This window comes from Halichoeres trimaculatus, unplaced genomic scaffold (genome assembly GCF_033239565.1).
Source record: "Halichoeres trimaculatus isolate MK-OKI-2021-1 unplaced genomic scaffold, fHalTri1.1 fHalTri1_scaffold_7, whole genome shotgun sequence".
NCBI classification, from domain to species: Eukaryota; Metazoa; Chordata; class Actinopteri; order Labriformes; family Labridae; genus Halichoeres; species Halichoeres trimaculatus.
This window is the reverse complement of record NW_027437185.1, coordinates 18,868,658-18,887,500: the sequence shown is the minus strand read 5'-3', so window position 1 is coordinate 18,887,500 and position 18,843 is coordinate 18,868,658. Positions and strand designations below refer to the sequence as shown.

The 18,843-nt window shown below is 41.5% G+C and overlaps 2 protein-coding genes across 3 annotated transcripts in view; one reads left to right on the top strand and one right to left on the bottom strand.

Moving 5' to 3' along the window:
• The window catches only part of mapk9 (mitogen-activated protein kinase 9), a 15,014-nt gene extending 1,900 nt beyond the window's left edge, over nt 1–13,114 (top strand). The window contains exons 2-12 of one of the 2 annotated variants that reach the window (XM_074673413.1): nt 3,149–3,295; nt 3,525–3,654; nt 4,250–4,308; nt 4,621–4,759; nt 6,052–6,217; nt 7,140–7,211; nt 9,076–9,258; nt 9,671–9,795; nt 9,887–9,950; nt 10,379–10,450; nt 11,197–13,114. In XM_074673413.1, the coding sequence (XP_074529514.1) occupies nt 3,180–3,295; nt 3,525–3,654; nt 4,250–4,308; nt 4,621–4,759; nt 6,052–6,217; nt 7,140–7,211; nt 9,076–9,258; nt 9,671–9,795; nt 9,887–9,950; nt 10,379–10,450; nt 11,197–11,333 (1,263 nt within the window). In that variant the 5' untranslated portion in view covers nt 3,149–3,179 and the 3' untranslated portion in view covers nt 11,334–13,114. Of the gene's footprint in view, nt 1–3,148; nt 3,296–3,524; nt 3,655–4,249; nt 4,309–4,620; nt 4,760–6,051; nt 6,218–7,139; nt 7,212–8,188; nt 8,261–9,075; nt 9,259–9,670; nt 9,796–9,886; nt 9,951–10,378; nt 10,451–11,196 lie in introns of both variants that reach the window. The other variant, XM_074673412.1, reaches the window with a different exon arrangement.
• A 148-nt stretch (nt 13,115–13,262) lies between these two features.
• LOC141793070 (uncharacterized) lies at nt 13,263–15,623 on the bottom strand. The gene is made up of 2 exons (XM_074673414.1): nt 14,528–15,623; nt 13,263–13,607 (listed from the first exon to the last, which is right to left on the bottom strand). Exons 1-2 carry the CDS (start codon nt 15,466–15,468, stop codon nt 13,370–13,372), a joined length of 1,179 nt encoding a protein of 392 aa, XP_074529515.1. The 5' UTR covers nt 15,469–15,623; the 3' UTR covers nt 13,263–13,369.
• Nucleotides 15,624–18,843: the final 3,220 nt, after the last annotated feature.

The following is an 18,843-nucleotide window of genomic DNA, read 5'->3' as shown; positions in this document are numbered from 1 at the left end:
GTGACGTTAACTTTTGGAGGCACTTTCTTGACTTTCAGCTCATTTTTCATGAGCTCCTGACCAATATGTGGCATTTAGTGGTGTCGGGGAGACTTCTTGATTTTGAGAGCAGTGACCTTGGAACTCCCAGCAGCTTCTTTCTAACTCTCTTGTAACTAACATTCAGTAATGACATGAATGAGGGTAGTAGCAGTGAACTGGAAGAAGTTGACAGCTGCATCATACCAGATAAGCAGGACGTCAGGTAGTAGTGAGAAGAAGCAAAGAGATGTGCTCAAAGCCAAAAGGAAAAGCACACAAAACCGTTCACGTTCTTTATGCTGACACAAGAGCAAAGATGAAAGATGCCTCAAATCTGCTCAGAGAGTTTCACTTACCTGTGAGGGGTGGACTTCAGAGTCTGCAGAGTCCTACGTGAGAACAAGTGGGGAAATGCATTCCCATGTGTCACACTAGTGTGATTCCTCAGACTACCACTGAAGCCAGAAGTTTTACTAAAGCCTAAAAAAGAAGCTGACTGAAAACCTCCAGCTGTAGTGACTGACATTGCAGCTGTAGCTGTCACAGGAATGTTAATACAGGTAACAATCAGAAGAATATGTTCATAATAAGATCTGAACAGGTTACTATACAGTGCGAAAAATTGTCATGTTTGAGTATTTGCTTTGAAGTGTGCCATTATTTTTTCTCATTTTTTTTCTTTACCCTTGATTCGGTTATTGTAGAGCTCTCTATATTTAGTTTACTGAGCTAAAACCAGAACATTGTTTTATATCATATTTCATTGTATCTTGTGCTATGGTATAGTGTGCTTGTACCTTATTGAATAATATACATAGACAGTAAATGGACATAGTGACCTTGAAGATGTCAGAGAAATAAACTCTTCAGATTATTATTTTTTTCTTTGCACCAGGCAGTAAACATGTTTATTTTTAAGTAAAAATCACATTCCTTTTGCTTATTTTGGTTCATTGACTTCATTTTTCAAGGCAGGATTTTGCAGCTGGATCATGTGATATCTTTTTGTATCACATTGTATGGTACTTTACTGCGCTTTTTTTGTGCTTTATAGGGTCGGCTCATTGCATTTATATTGTGTCGTACTGCACCTTTTTAGTGTACCTTATCTTATTGTATCAGACAGATCGTGTTGCATTACATCATATCATTTCATATCATATGTCATACAGTACTGTATGACATTGTCTGATTCAATATGGCATGGTTAGTATTATAGGATAGTATTGCATTTATTGTATGTATTTTTGTGTAGTATTGGATTGCCTGGTACGGTGTGTTATGGTGTAGTGTTGTATGTCAGAGGTAATGTATAGTTAGTATGTGGTCATTGGATAAAGAAACCCTCCAGGATGGACAAAACCCTCATGTGGGAACAGCCATGGCCACATCACAAGTTTTTTGTGCACCTGTGTCTTTAACAAGTGTGTAATTACTCGAGTCAAGCTGGCTCTCATTTAAAATCAACATTTCTCAAAAGATATCTTTCCGTCTCTTTCATTCTCTCTGTAGAGATGTCTTCGTGAAGGCCACAGGGATGATGGAGTAAAGCTGAAAAGGTCAGATTGTAAAGTGGTGACAAAGGAAGACAAAGCAGAGAAAAAGGAAAGAGTGAGGGAAGCATAAAGGAAGGAAAGGTCTTTGCAACTGTCCCTCTGGGTGTTGTGAGAGAGCCAGCCGGAAGCGTGAGAGGATGAGGAGGAGAGTAGATAGTGATAAGAAGGATTCATTTTTCTACACCTACTACATCTGAAGAGCAGTGTTTGTGCAATTACAGATACACAAGGAGAAGATGGTGTGTTCAGGGAGATTAAAAACTGCTGCCTATGAAAGAAAGCACCATTTAAAACAATCCAAAAATGGCAATACAGAACAAAACCAAACAAGAAGAGGATTAGATTGCACAAACAAATGGAGTTGGCCCTCAGTACTGTTGAAAAAACCTCAACAAGATACATCTAATGAAGGGTATCAGTGATGTACCAGACAAACTGTATTTAAGGAGTGAGAGGTTTTAGAGATCTGTATCTGGTCACAAACTATGACTGTAATTATTTTTTCCTTTAGACTCATCATTTCAAACTGCAGGCGCTAACAGTCCTGTCAATCAACTGACAGCTGGTCCTTGACTTACTGATGAGGCTCACTGCTCACTCATACTTTATGGTGCTGTCACAGTCAGGGCTGAGGCACAGTATCTGTACAATTCATTCAGCTAGAGGTGTTTTTGTGTCTATTCAATCATACCGCCAATCTGTGTTTTTTCTTTCCAGCACTTTCTGACCATGACTCTGGAGAGAGCTGGCACGTTTGTTGCCTGTCAAACAGAAAAGGCTCAAATAATATCAGACTCAATTTAACCTGTGGCTGTTTTCTGAAGAAATGACAAACAGCCGTGACTGCTTACCGTTGCATAGCTACATAATTGTGTCCTCGCCTACACACATACACACACAGACCCCGGCCAAGAAAAATACTCCTCCACTTCCTGCCTGAGGAATCGATGATAACAGACATTTGCCTCTATCAATGCATAAACACGTTATGTTTAAGCATCTATTTACATGTATCAGCTAGCATATGATCATTCTGATCCGTCATCCCTGATTAATTGATGTGAAGCTGGATGCAGATCAAACTTCAGTAAACATGATTTGGCCCCACGCTTGCCTTCACCAGTGTGTGTTTTGATATATGGTGTGTTTAGTGAGCATGAGTGTGTCAGCATGAGTTCAGAGATGGGAGCGACAGCCTGAGGAACTCCATCTGCCTCAGTTCAAGCCCCCCCCCCCCCCCCCCCCCCCAACACTTACAGCCTCCACTGCTACCTTTGATGCACAAACTGGGCAGGGAGCGATTGGTTGGCAATAAACTGGGCTCAAAATGAAGGAACTGATGCCAGACACTCACAGAAGGATCTATATTAGGATCTGCCATTCACTGTGGGTCATTTGAGTCATTCAATTGACTGAATAAAAAAAGGTTCACATTCCTTTACACGCGGAGTAGCATAACGTCATTTTAGGTTTATTAATGTGCTGTAATTTGTATATTGTTCAGCATAGCCTTCAAAAATGAGATAGTAGCTATGATGTATGGGTATCAACCTTCTATTTCCTCTTTTCAGACAGTGCTGGTGGTCCTGACTGTTCAGCAGGATGAGTGAGGCAGAGGGCCAGTTTTACAGCGTTCAGGTGGGAGACTCCACCTTTACTGTTCTCAAGCGCTACCAGCAGCTGCGTGCTATCGGCTCCGGGGCCCAGGGCATCGTCTGGTAAGGGGCTAACTTTTTCTTCAAGCATGCAGCGTACTAATCTTAGTGCTCTCTGCAATAGAGTATGCTTTTGCCTGATGTAGTAATGATGTTAATGTGTCAGTCAGTCGGTCACAATCGGTCCTTTTGTTGTCAAAATGATGTCCTCTAACAACTTTGCTCTGCAGAAATCATCTTTGATCTTGATAACCTCTTCCTTGTTTTCCTCCTCTGTGTGATGTTTGACCAGCTCTGCTCTAGATACAGTCCTTGGCATACCAGTGGCAGTGAAAAAGCTGTGCCGGCCCTTCCAGAACCAGACCCATGCTAAGCGTGCCTACAGGGAGCTGGTGCTGCTCAAATGTGTCAACCACAAAAATGTAAGAAATTTATTCAAAACGTATATCTGTGATTTTTAAAATACGTCCAATAGATCATAAGATTTAGGGGCAAAGTTTCCAATTATACTGTAATTTGATACAGATCATTGAAAAGATCCTTTTCAAGCATTTTTAATAATAAGATGGAGTAAATCCATGGTCATGTTAGAGGCAAAAGTATGTGACTAAGTTTTTAAGCTGCTTCAATCAGACTTAAAAACCCACTGTTGCACAATTAATCGGTTTTGACTTCAGTAACAATGGTTTTAGTTTATAATACCCTCTTTGTTGTTCTGTATTCAGCTACTATGAGGGTACAGGGTGCAGAACCAGGGACAGACAATAGCATAATCAGTGTAACTGTAGAGGAAAAATTTTCTTTTGATTCAGAAATTAAGTTTTGAAATAGTGTTCAAAAGTGAGAAGAAGAAAGGGGTCAGCTTGTTGCAATGTGAGCGTAAATTTCTTCCCAGAGAGAGTGAATCATGACAAATCTAGCGAGCTCTCCGTCCTCAGCTGGCCAGCTCTCCACAGGGAAGTGGATGTAGATGGGAGAGTAACTGAGTGGACTAATGGCCTGTCTCTCTGCCTGCAGATCATCCGTCTGATCAATGTGTTCACGCCTCAGAAGTCCCTGGAGGAATTCCAGGATCTGTGAGTGGCAGTGGAGTGTGTTTTGGCTCCAACAATGTACTCAATTCAGGGGTTTCAGCTGATGCATTTGCTTTGTCTTTGTTTTCATACATGGACCACCATCCATCATATACCTGTCAACTTCCTCTGCAGCACTGTGCTGTACTGTTATAAAATGTTACCCTGCTACAGTTGCTTCTTGTTTGTTGCTTTTTTTTTTTTGACTCATTTTAATCCTGACTGTGACTGACTGTGTTACTATTTCTCTATTATCCATCCTTGTGTTCTTCCTTTTTTCCTTCTGCACCTTTTCATCCCTTCCATGTCTCATAGGTATCTGGTGATGGAGTTAATGGATGCCAGCCTATGCCAGGTGATTCACATGGACCTGGATCATGAAAGGATGTCTTATCTGCTCTACCAGATCCTCTGTGGCATCAGGCATCTGCACTCTGCAGGCATCATTCACAGGGTAACATGAAAGCGAAACGTGCTGTGAGCATCAGTATAAGGTGGCCATTCATGTTTATACATAGTGAAAAAACATCTACAGCAGTAATCCAGTGTCAGGCCGATCACGCAGCATGTCACTCCCTTCTTCAGTTAGACATTTCAAGTAATGAGCAGTTCTGAGCCTGTTTTTTTGCACCTATTATCACACTCAAGAATGATGTCATGGGCTGTTTTCCAAACTGCCCACTACATACTATGTGTGAATGTCGTATATAGTAGGCACTGCAAACTGCCGACTGCTTTTGCATGTAGTATGTAGTATGACACTTCTGCACTTTTAGTATACTACTCTGGTTTTATTTCTAAATGCTGAAGGCGGAGCTACAGCTGATGATTTTTTTTAACCTTTATTGAAAATGTACAAAACAAACTATGGGTAGATTGTGACATTTTAGTTATTTTGTTAATCATACCACAGCAGGAACCTCATATTTGATTTTTAATCTTACACAAAAAGTTATATTGTTTAAAAAATCTGGAAGTGATTAAATATTTATTTTTACAGCTGGTGGAAAAACCACTTCCATATACTCCACGTATGGTTAAAAAAAGGAATTAGTGATTTATATGAGCTTTAATAAACTTGTGGAAGTAAACAACTCTTTTAGAACTAGAATTGACGAGATTTATCTGTGTTTCTTTCTCATCACTTCACTTCTATCTCACGGATTGTCTTGCGTTAATGTTGTTGTGTTGTAATTATAATGCTGACTCATTCCAGTAGATGGCGGTAATGCACCGAAACCTGTCACCTGCATTGACAAACAGCATTAGCACCGTGCATTATGGGAAACAGTATGCCAGGTAGACTGGTCTGTTGCATACTGAGAAATTTTGCTGGATCAATAGGACATCCAGGGATTTTTAGCATACTTCAGATTTTGCAAGTTTTCGCATACTACCTACTAAATCCTAAATTTCGGCCAAAGTAGTAGGCACAGCCATGGTGTGCGGTTTTACCCAGGAATACAGCTGACATAACTGTGGTCAGGTGAGGTGTTAACTTAAAATCTGTCTGTTAAAGTCTTCTTTTGGTGGTCTTTAGGATTTTTTTTTATCTAGCAGAGAATTACTTTCATCTTAAACTTATAATGTTAACATCATAATAAAGTTTGTTTCTCTACCCATTTGACTCTGATCACAACTTTTTTAAATTGGACTATTACGCAGAACAATTCTATTCAACCTACCGTGCCCGAAGGTAAGTGTTTTCTGTGTTTGTGTACACTCATTTATTTTCTTTCCTCACAGGACCTGAAACCCAGTAATATTGTGGTGAAGTCAGACTGCACTCTAAAGATCTTGGATTTTGGCCTCGCAAGGACAGCGTGCACTAACTTTATGATGACCCCCTACGTGGTGACCCGGTACTACCGAGCCCCAGAGGTCATACTGGGCATGAAGTACAAAGAGAATGGTAAGGACATAGGAGCTTTCACTGTGAGTTTAAACATCAGATTCCTTTAAGATGCTGGTATAATAATAAAAGTATAGATAAGTATCTTGCATGCTCTGAAAAACTTGAACTCAATTTGGCATCAAAAAAGGTGTTTTGATGATTTTTAATTTTATTTCAGGTTAAATTAAAATCTCATACTACCTTGTGTTTAAAAGGGAGAATTTAAAGGGAAAAGTATGAATATTAAGCAGAAAGCTGGGACCATTCAGCCTCATGTTGAGTCAAATATTCACCTTGAAACAACCCTCCCCAATGCACCGTCACCTGTAACAATTAATGTGGTTCCCTGTTGAGAAATGTGTCATTATCCTAAGCTGATATTTGTTCACTGCACATTAATTTGAATATAACATTCACAAGTCAGCTGGTCTGCAGGAAGATGTTTGGAAATTCAGAGGAGCAAATGATGTAATTAATAACTAACGGCAGCATCATGAGGTGGCTTGTTTGGCAGACTATTGTTTACAACCCACAGCTGTCTTTGAATGAGCAAGGAAGCAAATCAGAGCTGAACAGATGGTGCAGGCTGTTAAAAATAATAACTTAACTCAAGGACACAGTCACGACTCTTTGATCCACTATCAGTTAGACTGTAGCTGGTTACTGTGGATCCCAGCACTACAGGTACTACAGGTACTGGAGCCATATGAAACCACTTTGGATCTTTATTCTTATTTTTATCACTATGTACTGAAAGTCTGTCTGTGAAAATTAGGAAACAAAACATTATGGCATCCAGCATCTTAACTAACACAGACACGACTACCTCATATGCTTTAAAAGTTGTTTAATGATGCAAACAGCTGTGTCTGTTTTATTTTTGTTTATTCCCATTTATGACATCACCAAATGTCCCAAACATACCACTACTCTGCTGCAGTGGACCTGTGGTCAGTTGGCTGCATAATGGCTGAAATGATCTCACACAAAGTCCTCTTTCCCGGAAAGGACTGTATCCTTTGCTGTTTTTTTCATATCAGATGTTTTCCCTAAAGTGGAGCCAGAAGACCTCCAGTGGATGTTGTTGTTTTTATTGTCTGGGAATGTTTTCCGTCAGAAATTCACAAAAGAAAAGAAAGAAGTTGTTTAATCTGATTGAGCACTTATTTATTCAAAACATGGAAGGTCACTTCAAACTGTCAGTTTACAAAATGCAGTTAAGTTGTGGATGTTTTCTCCAGACTAGCTTCTTTCAAGCTGGTGCATGAAACATCACTCGAGGTTGGATTACAAACTGAAAAAAGGCAGTGCATTTTAATGTTGGCCAGCCAAACAGAAAAGTCTTTTTGCCCATTCAAGAGCCTAACTACCGTGTCAGAGCTGTCACTGTGAACAGTGTCACTTGAACAAAATTTGAATCTATGATTTATGCATCGTGCGAGCTGCTTCGGCTCACGGCGGCCTGTCTGATCTGAAAATCTTATCAGAGCCGTTTCAGCTTCAGTGAAACTGAAATAGAGGGAGGAGAGAAGTTAATGGCTGTTTGCCATAGACTCGGCTCAGAGGGAGGGAGAGAAACTACATCCCACTCTGCTGAGCACACACTCAGGGAAAGTGAGGGACAGAGCAACAGCTGCGTAAACTGATAAGCAGAAGCTAGGAAAAAGGCCTGGAAGGCTGCATCTGCTCCTCAAGCCAGAGAGTGAAAAGAAAGCCAGCCTGAAGGTGACGATGATGAATGCAGCAAGCCTCAGCCAGAGGATGGACCTAAAAAATAGAACAAGTGTTTTGTATTTCAATGTTTGTCAAAGCGTGCTGCATGCTCTCCATCCGTACAGCATCTATGAGTCATTTTATTCTGTTTTTGGTCTGCACTTTTTAAGTTATTGATGTTCTATGATCTTTTTTGACACATTTTCCCTCTTTCTCTGTGTGTGTGTCTGTGTGTTGGTGTGTTTGTGTGTTTGCTTGCGTGTGCTTTGTTCCCAGTGGACATCTGGTCAGTGGGGTGTATCATGGGAGAGATGGTAAAGGGCAGCGTCATCTTCCAGGGCACAGACCGTATCCTTCATTGCGTCACTCTCACTGTGTCATTTGTTGAACCTCTTTTTGTGTTTCTCCTTCCATTTAGCACAAATAAGTTCATTCATCTCAACAGTTCCTTGTCTTGTGTTTACTAGATATACAACACGTATTCTGCTAAATTTTACACCTGCTTAAAATATGCATGTTAGCATTCTCACTGGGACTGGGACGATATGCTATTCTTGCAATTTGATTCTATTTTGATTTTTGGGTTGCCGATTATATTTAAATTGTGATTCTTTGTTATTTACGATTTTTTGCGATTTTAAGCTTGCTTTTTTAACACCAGACCAAGTGAAAAAGTTAAGTGATGATGATAATGCCTACCGACTATACTAGGAGCCATATTTTCCCCATAGAATACACATCATGTGAGTCAGAGAGAAACATTTGACCCTCTGCTGGAGAAAAATTGTAACTTTTTTTGATCCAGTTTATAAACAAAGACTGAAATGAAGAATTTGAATTTGAAAAAACAAAACAATTTTTTGACGAAGAATCCCAATTTGGAGATCGTCAAAAAAAAAAATCCTGATACATCGATTTTCCATTTTTTCTCCCACCCCAAATTTTAAATGGGATGGCATGCAGACCTCATTAATTACTGGAGCTCAAAGTTAAGCAGCAAAACCGAGCTGCTAGTGTTACTGCTTATTGTTGCTTTGATCTTCTTTGAACTGCACATTGTGGGATTTTAGGTGAAGTGGATCAGATTTATACTTATCCAGTGTCCTGTTATTGGTTCATGCCTATAAAGCAGCAGATTTTTCCCTAACAGTGCTGTCATCCAGACATTGACCAGTGGAATAAGGTGATTGAAGTTCTGGGTACACCCAGTCTGGAGTTCATGAATCGACTGATGGAGACTGTGAGGAACTATGTGATGAACAAGCCGCAGTATCCAGGCGTCAGCTTCGCTGAGCTATTTCCTGACTGGGCCTTCCCTTCTGACTCAGAACATGACAAACTAAAAAGTAGGAATTGTGTTTACTGAAACCCTTTAGTTAAACTTTAAATAGAGTCAGCCACATTTTGATATCATGATAGAAATGATACTCTAAGGATATAGAAGATTCCATAAACCAAACATGATGTATAGATTTTTAAGAAGACAGGTGTTTTGTGAGACTCATGAAAGTAAAACAAGTTTTACCACACAAAGCTGTAAGGTGAAGTTTAAAAAAAAAACACTTTATTGTGTCCAATGATTTAACTTGTCTAAAAACTGAAGATGCAGGTTAAATGTTTTTCTGCCCGAATCTTTGACCTCACATCTCAGAAATCACACCAAATTTTACAGAGAAATGATCATTTGTCATTATGACCACTTTAAAGTGATACCACACACCTTTCCCCTCAAGTAACTTTTCTCTGTCTCCATGACAGCAAGTCAAGCACGGGACCTGCTATCCAAGATGCTGGTCATTGATCCTGAGTGCAGGATCTCTGTAGAAGAAGCTCTCAATCACCCATACATCCACGTGTGGTACGACCCTGCAGAGGCAGACGCGGTGAGGACCCAGTTCCAGTGGTGGTGCACTTCATGCATGTAGCTGCTGTGTGATTCTTTGCTGAAAGATTGACTTTTCTCTTTTCTCACAGCCTCCTCCCCAGATTTCAGACAAGCAGCTGGAAGAGAGAGAGCACACTATTGAGCAATGGAAAGGTAGGACACACTGCCCTCTAGTGAAAAGTATCAGCAGTGCAGCCTAACCTAATAAGTATTTTACTTCCTTATGGATTCTGTACATATGAGTTGCTATACCAACTACTGAAGATGGTCATTTTTAATATTTTCCTGATAAAAAGCATACAGTATAATAGAAGATAATATTGATATTTGCATTAAAATATTAAAAGTGAAGATACCAACAAACAAAATATTTCTGACCTTTCACATTACTTAATGCTGAAGGGCTACAAAAAATGCACTTAAAATATATCACTTATTTCAAAACACTACCACAGATACAGGAAAAACAATGATAAAAGAATACTCATAGCGCATAACCTAAAGCAGTTTTTGATATGTATGCATACTTAACACTATTTTAATCATTTTTAATCTCTGATTTTTTGACTTTTTTTCTATAGAACTGATATATGAAGAGGTGATTGACTGGGAGGAGAGGAACAAAAATGGACTGATGAAAGAAGATTGCTCAGGTACATAGATGCACCATCCTCAAACACTAAAGCCGCGTTTCCACCAAGCAGTCCGGGTCCGGTTCAGTTCAGTTTGGCTCGGTTTGGTACAGTTAAGCCTGATCTCGTTTGCGTTTCCACAGCAAACTGTGCCCTCTTGTGGTAGGTGGCGTGTAAGCTGGATGCCACAAGCCCCAGCTGTTAAACAACAGCGTGACACAGTTTACCCCGCTAATAAATCCAACGAAGAAGAAAAACGTGACACAGTAAACAAAGAGCATAGATTGAAGACATGCAGCATTTCGTCCTCTCTGTGATTGGCATGTAGCTCTTTGATACAAAGTGCAATCAAGCTTTGTTTCAGAGAAGTCTGTGTGCCGCCAGGAGAAATGCAGCTGCTGTCGGGGTAAGTGACGATTCTTTTGACCAATCAACAGTCTGCAGTGTGTTGCTCCACCTTCCGAGAGCGGATCGGTTCAGTCTGGCACCCATACGAAAGGGTCCCAATAAAGTAAGCCGGCTCGTCTCGGTTTTGGGGATCTGTCCCGGGATAAGTCAGTGGGAACGCCACAAAATGTGCGCCGTACCGAGATGAACCGAACCGGTCTGCTTGGTGGAAACGTGGCTTAAGTTGATTGTTATTTGTAAAGATACATGAACTTTGTGTCTCCTGCTCTGTGTGTGTGTGTGTGTGTGTGTGTGTGTGTGTGTGTGTGTGTGTGTGTGTGTGTGTGTGTGTGTGTGTGTGTGTGTGTGTGATGTTTTAGATGTGGTGTCAGCTTCAGCCTCGCAGTCCTCATCAGCCAATGACATCTCGTCCATGTCCACGGAGCAAACCCTGGCCTCGGACACGGACAGCAGCAGCATTGACACACTGACTGGACCGCTGGATGAGAGTCAGTAATCGCAGTCCTCCACATGTGTCTGCCTGCAACAGTTCCCTGCTCATATTTACAAAATCATATGTCCAAATATCAGAAAACAATCACTGTTCTCTTTGCTGCCTCATCCCAATAATGTCCAATGATTTGCCCTTTTTATCCCCCTTATCCTTTTTTATCATTTCTCCTGAAATAGGTCTATTTTTCTATTTTCTTTCAGCGTGATGGATCTTGTTGATCCTCTAACTCTACATGTCTTTTTATCAATGCCCAGTTGTTGAATTCATCGTATCTGTCTGTTAGGTCCAAGTTCATTCTTCTCTATGTGGATGTTGTTTAACTGATCAAGTACATATGCGGATGAATGCATCCACACTGATTTTCAGGTTATGTGTTCCCTATGCCTGTATGTTAATAGTTATTTTTTTTAGCATTGTTAAGTTGAGACCAGAGGTTGTTGTGAACAAACTAGAGCAGATACACATTTAAACATAAACCACAGCTGCCTGCTGCTCTCGTGCATGTTACGCCAGTGAGAACAAAAGCTTATCATAAGTCCCTCACACCATCTGGTGTCTGTGTGATCATCAAACAGTCATCCAAAGTTTGACTGATCCTTTAACTAGATCGCAGTATTGCAGCTCTCCACTATCGTGCTTTCCGCACCGTGTTTTTGAATGCATTTGCTGAAATAGTGAAGATTTTGAGATTCTCCTCCTGACAGCTAGAGGGTGCTGAGGTTGCAGTGTTACAGTTTTGTTTCCTGATAAAATGTACTGTATGTAAAGAAGATGATCTGAAACTCACAGTGACTCTTTAAATAGTTGTAGATAAGATTGGTTTTTTTTAATTAACTCAGTATACCGGAAGAACAACATTTCAGCCACCCCCATCCGACACACGGTACTTATTAACAATGTACATCAAAAGAAAATCATAATTGTGTCAATTTGGGAGCTGCAAAATACTACACGTTCTATTTATTTTGTGTTCTTGCAAAGTGTTGCACAGAATCACGTGGAGGCTGAAGGAAGCCTCCTCTCAAAGCATTTCAGTAACATATCAGTGCATTGGCTGCTCTTTTTCTAAACCATTCCGTTCATAATGAATTCATGAATCTGACATCACATAGAGTAAATATAAAGGCAGTAAAACATAATGAAATATGTTTATCTTGCATGAAGGCGTCAATGCCTGTTAGTATCTTTAGTTCCTGTAAAAAAGAGAAAAGCGTTCAGGTCAGCTCTTTCACTTACAGTACCTTGACCTTCTTGTTTCTGCCTGTTTGGTGCAGACATTTTGTTTTTGTTTTGTTCTGTTTTTTGTTTGTTTGCCTTGTAAGCCTCTATATGTGTGTGTGTGCTGTCAAAATGTACCGCGCGGCACCCTCTTTTTTTTCTTTTGTGTCATCCTTGAGGACATCAGTGGCCTGATTGTGAAGGCAACTTGTGTGGAGGAAGTTTGATGTGTTACGATTTAAATTGAGGCTGATACTGGGGAGTTCTGAATGAAAAATTAGAGCCTGGAACTCAAGATGGAAACCCAAAAGATGGACCTCAGTCATGGACTGCGGAGCTGCTTTAAGCAGAACTGATTGCACAGTGTAATGGACATGCAGAAATATGACACTAGCGAGTCACTGAGGACTTGAAGCACCATGTTGTACACTCTGTTTTCCTTTTACAAACCATGACCTTATTCTTTCAGTCATGCCTTAAACGACCAGAGGAGTAGCCAATCCACTCCTATAAACCTTATCAGACAAGAACTGAGTATTGTTATGCTCAAGTTCTCATGTGTGTTTACCGTGTCAAAAAATGCTTCAATATATTCACTGTCAGTGTCACGTTTGTTCAGTTTGATTCTCCTTTTATTTTCAGGGATGTCATGTGTGATTGCAATGACCACAAGATAATCACTTGGCCAACATCTTGTGCCCTAAAGAAACTAATAAAGTGGACATCAGTGATACATTTTCTGTTCCATGTGCTTAATGTCAAAGCTTTTTCCTATTAGGAAAGAAAAATGCTGCATTGATAGAGACAAGAGACAGCCTTTCTCAGAAGCTTTTGACAATACACTCAGTCTTTTTTGCCTCATTGTTGAGCTCTCCAAAGGTGTCAAAGAACTGCTCCATCTCCTTCTGCAGAGTTGCATTGTGTAGCTCTGCGGCAGCCCGCGCTCTTTCAGACTCAACAATCTTGGCTTGGACCACATGGTACCAGTGTCGCTGCTGTGCCAGGTTGGTTTTCAACCGCACCACCTCCACCTGCAGCTCTTCATTTCTTTGCTCCAGGCTGTTGAGGGAGACACAAGATGGGAGGAGATGAATATAAAATGTCTGAGAACTAGATTTTAAGAGAGAAGAAGTAGTTAGTCTTTGTTATGAAACAGTTACATGTTGTCTTTAGCTGGTGTGATATTTGATGCCTGATACAGTTGGCTCAAAGAGTAACAAGAATAATCACGTTAAAGTTGAATTGAAATACCAAACTCCTTATATACTTTTATTTCAGGCTGAACGTATCCTAATTTTATTCTCCTATTGCCAACAGCACCAGTGACCTTAAACAGTGACTTGCTCTATCTATATCAGTAGTAAATGAGGTATGTGTTGTGTCTAGGTCAGCAGCATGGCCCCTTAAATTAGCTCTCTTTCCGGTGTCATGAGCTGTTTCTATAGGTCAGATGCACAGCCTGCACCTCCTCTTCATCAAAACTAAACCCACTCATCACCAACTATAAAAACTTAGATCTTACCTTTCAGTGCCTAAAAAAATACACACTCTGAATTCAGGCATTTCATCTGTTATGTTTTAATATTTGGAAAGAAGTAGTTGATTCAAATATAAATAGTAAAAACCTACTTGATAAAAATAGTGCCTCTGTCAGTTTCCTGTACAAAGTTCGTCATTAGGGAATTTGAAAAGAATCCACAAGATCTAAACAGGATACCGGGTGAAGCTCGAGGTCAGTGGGGTGACCAGAGCAGCACAGCTGAGTGGACACTCACACTCCCTGGGCCGGGAACATTGTGACCGGTCACTGGAAATACACCCAGGGGTGAAAAAAAATCTCACAGACAGCTCAGTGAACCAAAACTGCAACACTGAAGCGAATTGCTTTGACTTGTTTTAACTAGAATGATTCTTTTCTGTAGCATGGTGTTCCTATGTCTTTATGCACACACTGCAACACAAAACAAAAGTTAACTTACCTGGTTATTCGCTCCTCATACTCCTCCCTCTGCTTCACTATCTGCTGCTGGAGACTGGTGAGGAGGCTGCGAAGGGCACTAGCTGAGGGGTCGGCCAGTGGTACAGGAGGGGGTACTCTGGGAAACCAAGATGGGGGCCCTGGATGCTGGGCTTCAGCTGAAGGCCACAAAATCCTGCTCTCAGTTTGGGACAACTCAAGGGAACATGCTGTAAAACGCTGAGGAGGAGACATAGGGTCCTCCTGTTTAGATCCACAGGATCCTGAGTCCAGCTCCAGCTCCTGTTCATGCTCCTTGTCCTGGTCTAGATTATGGTCCTGGCTACCGGGACCAGTTTCTGCGAGAATGATCTCACAGGATGACCAAGTGCTCTTGTCATCCTCCATCAGTCCCTGGATCTGCTCTGGGGTCCATGCTCGGTACATCTGCTCCTGCATTTTCTCTGTCATGCTCATTTCCACGTCAAACGCCTCTTGGGTGCTGTCTGGAGTGACAGCTTCAGGGAGGTTATCGTACACCGAAAGGGCACTCCTGTGCTCCTCGCTCTGGGATGGATTTGGACTATGGTCGGGTTGAACTCCCCAGTTGCCTCCCAGAGTTCCTCCTCCTCTTGCTGTGTTTACTTCTGGACCCAGCTCTGCTTCCCAGCCTGCTCTACCCAGGCCTCCTCTCCAGCTGCAGTAGCTGTGATCTGGCCAGGCGCCAGTCCCTCGTCCCCCTCCGACCAATGAGGGAACCTCAGCCACAGCTGGGGCCAGACCAGGCTGAGGGCTTCTGGGGCCTGGGAGTCTGATTACAGCCGGGCACACAGCTCTGCTCTCCATTTCCCTTTCCCTGGCCCTCCCTCGCTGGGCGAAAGGTGGGCAGTTGTCGTACAGAGGGTCCGTGGAGCAGGAGCTTGCTGTGGTGGGGGTCTCAGTAGGAAGACAGTGCAGCTCCATGGTCCAACTAGGCACACATGGGGGTGCTAAGCGCCTTAGATAACCACCCTCCCCTCCTCTTCCTGCTTTAAATTGGGATTTGAGCCTTGGATTGTGGATCTGTGAGTGTGCTGAGGAGTCTGTGCCAAGAGCTGAGGTGTCACAGGAAGAGGAAGGTACAGGAGTCCTCCTCCCCTTAGACTAGTTTCTGCTGTGTCCTTCAGGCTGCTGCCTAATGGTAGACAGGTTGTAGCCTACGGGTTTGCATGTGTGTGTGTGTTAGTGTGTGTTTGTGTGTGTGTTTCTTTAAGCAGCACTGACATCAGCTGTTACTTTAGCACAGCTTCTGAGGGAGGGACCAGGGTGTAATATAGTCTGGCTCATTCCTAAAGACAGTCACACATAACTGCACCCACAGAAATAGACAGTGGCCATGGATGCAAAGTATAAGCCTGCACGATGAACCTGCTCATAATCTGTATTAATGCTGTAAGATGAGCATCCACATGATATAGGTTTGGCTTTATCCACATCTTCGGTGTAAACTACTTTGTTTATTTGCACTTTTCTGGCTTCTTTCCACTCACTGCTTGCCCAATCATTTCCCTTGTCTGCCTAAAAGAGCTTTAAATACTTTACCACAGTAGGATGTGTTCACTGCCAAGTTTTTGAGCCGCAGACTGAGCTCAACCAGCAAAACAGGCTGAAGTGCATTTATCACTGCGCCAATAAGAGCTGCTCACCACCAAAGCAGTGAAATGTCATTCACACAGTGAATGTGTTCAAACAGATGTTACTCATACTTAAGACAGACAGGAAAAGAGGGCATTCAATTCTGCTATATTTTGGGCTTTGTTCATTTATTTAGGCATAAGATAGAGCAGGAAGGATCCACAGATAGAGAGAAATAGTGGGATAGTGGGAAACTACACGCACACTTGTAAATCGTCACTTCTGTCTTTGAAACACAAGGTGGTGCTATAGGTAGTATTATATGACTCCTCCACTTCAATGGGCGGGGTACCTTAGACTCATTGAAGATATATTAAAGATGATGTTTTATTGCTTTATTTTCAGACACATACTGAATAAATTCCATTTTTCTGTGATGATTTAAAATTTTTGGACAGAGTCTTTCTTTCTGACTTTGGTTGGTCCAGGGATTTCTGTTTAGAGGGCAAGCTGTTACAGGAATCCGTATAAGCCTATTGACCAGTCATTGATTAAACAAGCCAGTAAATGAGCCTCTCATTAGTGGGATGTCTTTGAGAAAATACTATCAAAGAGTTTTCCTTTGGATCGAAGGAAACATCCACACAGGCACTCCATTAATTCCAGTGAATAGTACAAGGAGTAAAGACAAAGTGGCATATTTCTGTCTGTTAAAAGAGATACTTGGGCTATATATTTTATTCTTATAAAACAAGACTGCATATTTCTTCACTCAAGTCAGTCAATTGTCTGTCAACACCTTTAACAGTCCTCTCCTATCTGCCTCTGAGTAAATCAGCCTGTGCACTGAGACAGCAGAGACAGGAGAAAGGATTGCAGTCAGTTTGTAGCTGTTTCGGAGGAATGAAATGTGTGAAGCATCTCCTCCTTGAACCAACACAAAGGACCACTTTTGAAATACATAAAAAGTGTTTTTGCAGTCTTCCAGTTGGAATCAAAAAATGCCTGTGAAGAACCCTAAATACCAGACATGTTTTTTAATGCCTCTCCTGTCCCTCAGAGACTTGCACTGACCTTCACCTGCCATTTGAACAAAACTGGCAGACCTCGCCATTTTAACCCCTTGCCTTTTGACCCTCCCTGACATGTAACCGCTGAACCACAAGGGGGTTAAGCCTGATCACATTCCCTTGCCCTTTCTGGCTCCCTTCCTCCTCTGTCCTTCTCCACTTCCTGTACATCTGCGTAGTTGTTTGTGGCCATGGCAACAGAATCCATGGCAACACACATCCCCATGGTGCTAAATAATAAAGGTGGAAAGATGAAGGAGGAGGAGGAAGGGCTCTGTGGCTATTTTAGCAAGTGTCTGGATGGAGAGTAATTGAGGAGGGCCCTTGTTAACATGACACAAAGTCTGCTCAACACACAGCCAGATTCTCCTTAAACTGCTGAGTGCTTCTGAAGCAGGATGTTTAGCCTGGGATAAAAATGTATCCAAGACGTGGAACTTATAAGAAAACAAAAAACAAAAACAAGCAAAACAAGAAGAGGATGTTGGAGGAGGAGGTGACGGAGGAGTGACAAGGAGTCAAGCCGATATGTTGCGGCTTGGACTGTCAGAAAGAGCAGAGAGACACAAAAGAAGCAGACAGTATTTGTCTGACGGAGTACTGAGGTGTGTTTCTGAGAGATTAACACACTTCCCTTTGTTTTTATGATCCCAACTCACTGCCCCTCCTCTCGCTGTCTGTACTTCAAAGCCACAGTGAGCCACCTGAGCAGATTATATACTATTTCCTCACTGCTTACTCAAGTGTTATCAAGTCCTCTGTACTTCTCTATACACAGCAGTCACTTCAGTGGCTCACAGAGGAAATTAACTCCAACACTATTCTGAGTCACTTCGATGCTGCAGTAAACTGTGATACTAAAGGCTGGGGGGAAATAAGTGCACGGATATAAGTCTGATCTACAAACATGGCTATTTGAGATGTAAATTTTAATCCACATTAGTGCATCCGTCCAGATGAAAGATTGTTGCCATCAAAAAGAAAAATGAAGTACGCCCCAACAACTTCACTCTGAAGATGCTCCTTGGGTTTGCCAGGCAGCAGGGAGCACACCACAAAGGGTCAAAAAAGCTTTCAGACTAAAATGGAGGGAGCTGGGGTACTAAAGCATACCAGCACAAGTGTGTCCGCAGCACTGGGGTTGATGAAGTTATAAATATGTTTAAATGTATAATCTTAGTGTAAAAATTGGCCCCTATATGTTTGAGATTATAAACATTTAAATGCATAATTAAACGTTCATCATTGTAGATGGAATTGCAAATGGAAAACCTTCTCTGCTTTTCTATGTTCACTTTGAAGTGTACAATTTTGGTTGCACTGTTTCAAGAAAAGTTTGTACCTATTCAGTGCCTTTGAAATGCACATGACTCAGGTCCACGGCACACCCTTATGTTAACTTTGAGGTGTACCCCTTTAAAAGACCCTATGGAAAGAAAATATTTAAGCAGTACCCTTTTAAACACCTCTATATGTTAAAGTTTTAAGCACACTTTAAAGTGAAGTTAAAAGTGAGAACATAGAATACACTGCACTTTTATGTTTGGTTTAAGTGTCTCCATTTGAGTGTACTTAAATGTGCACACTCTGAAGTGCACTTCTTCATGTCTTTTAAAGAAAACTTGATGAAAGAACACTTTGTGTATACATGCAT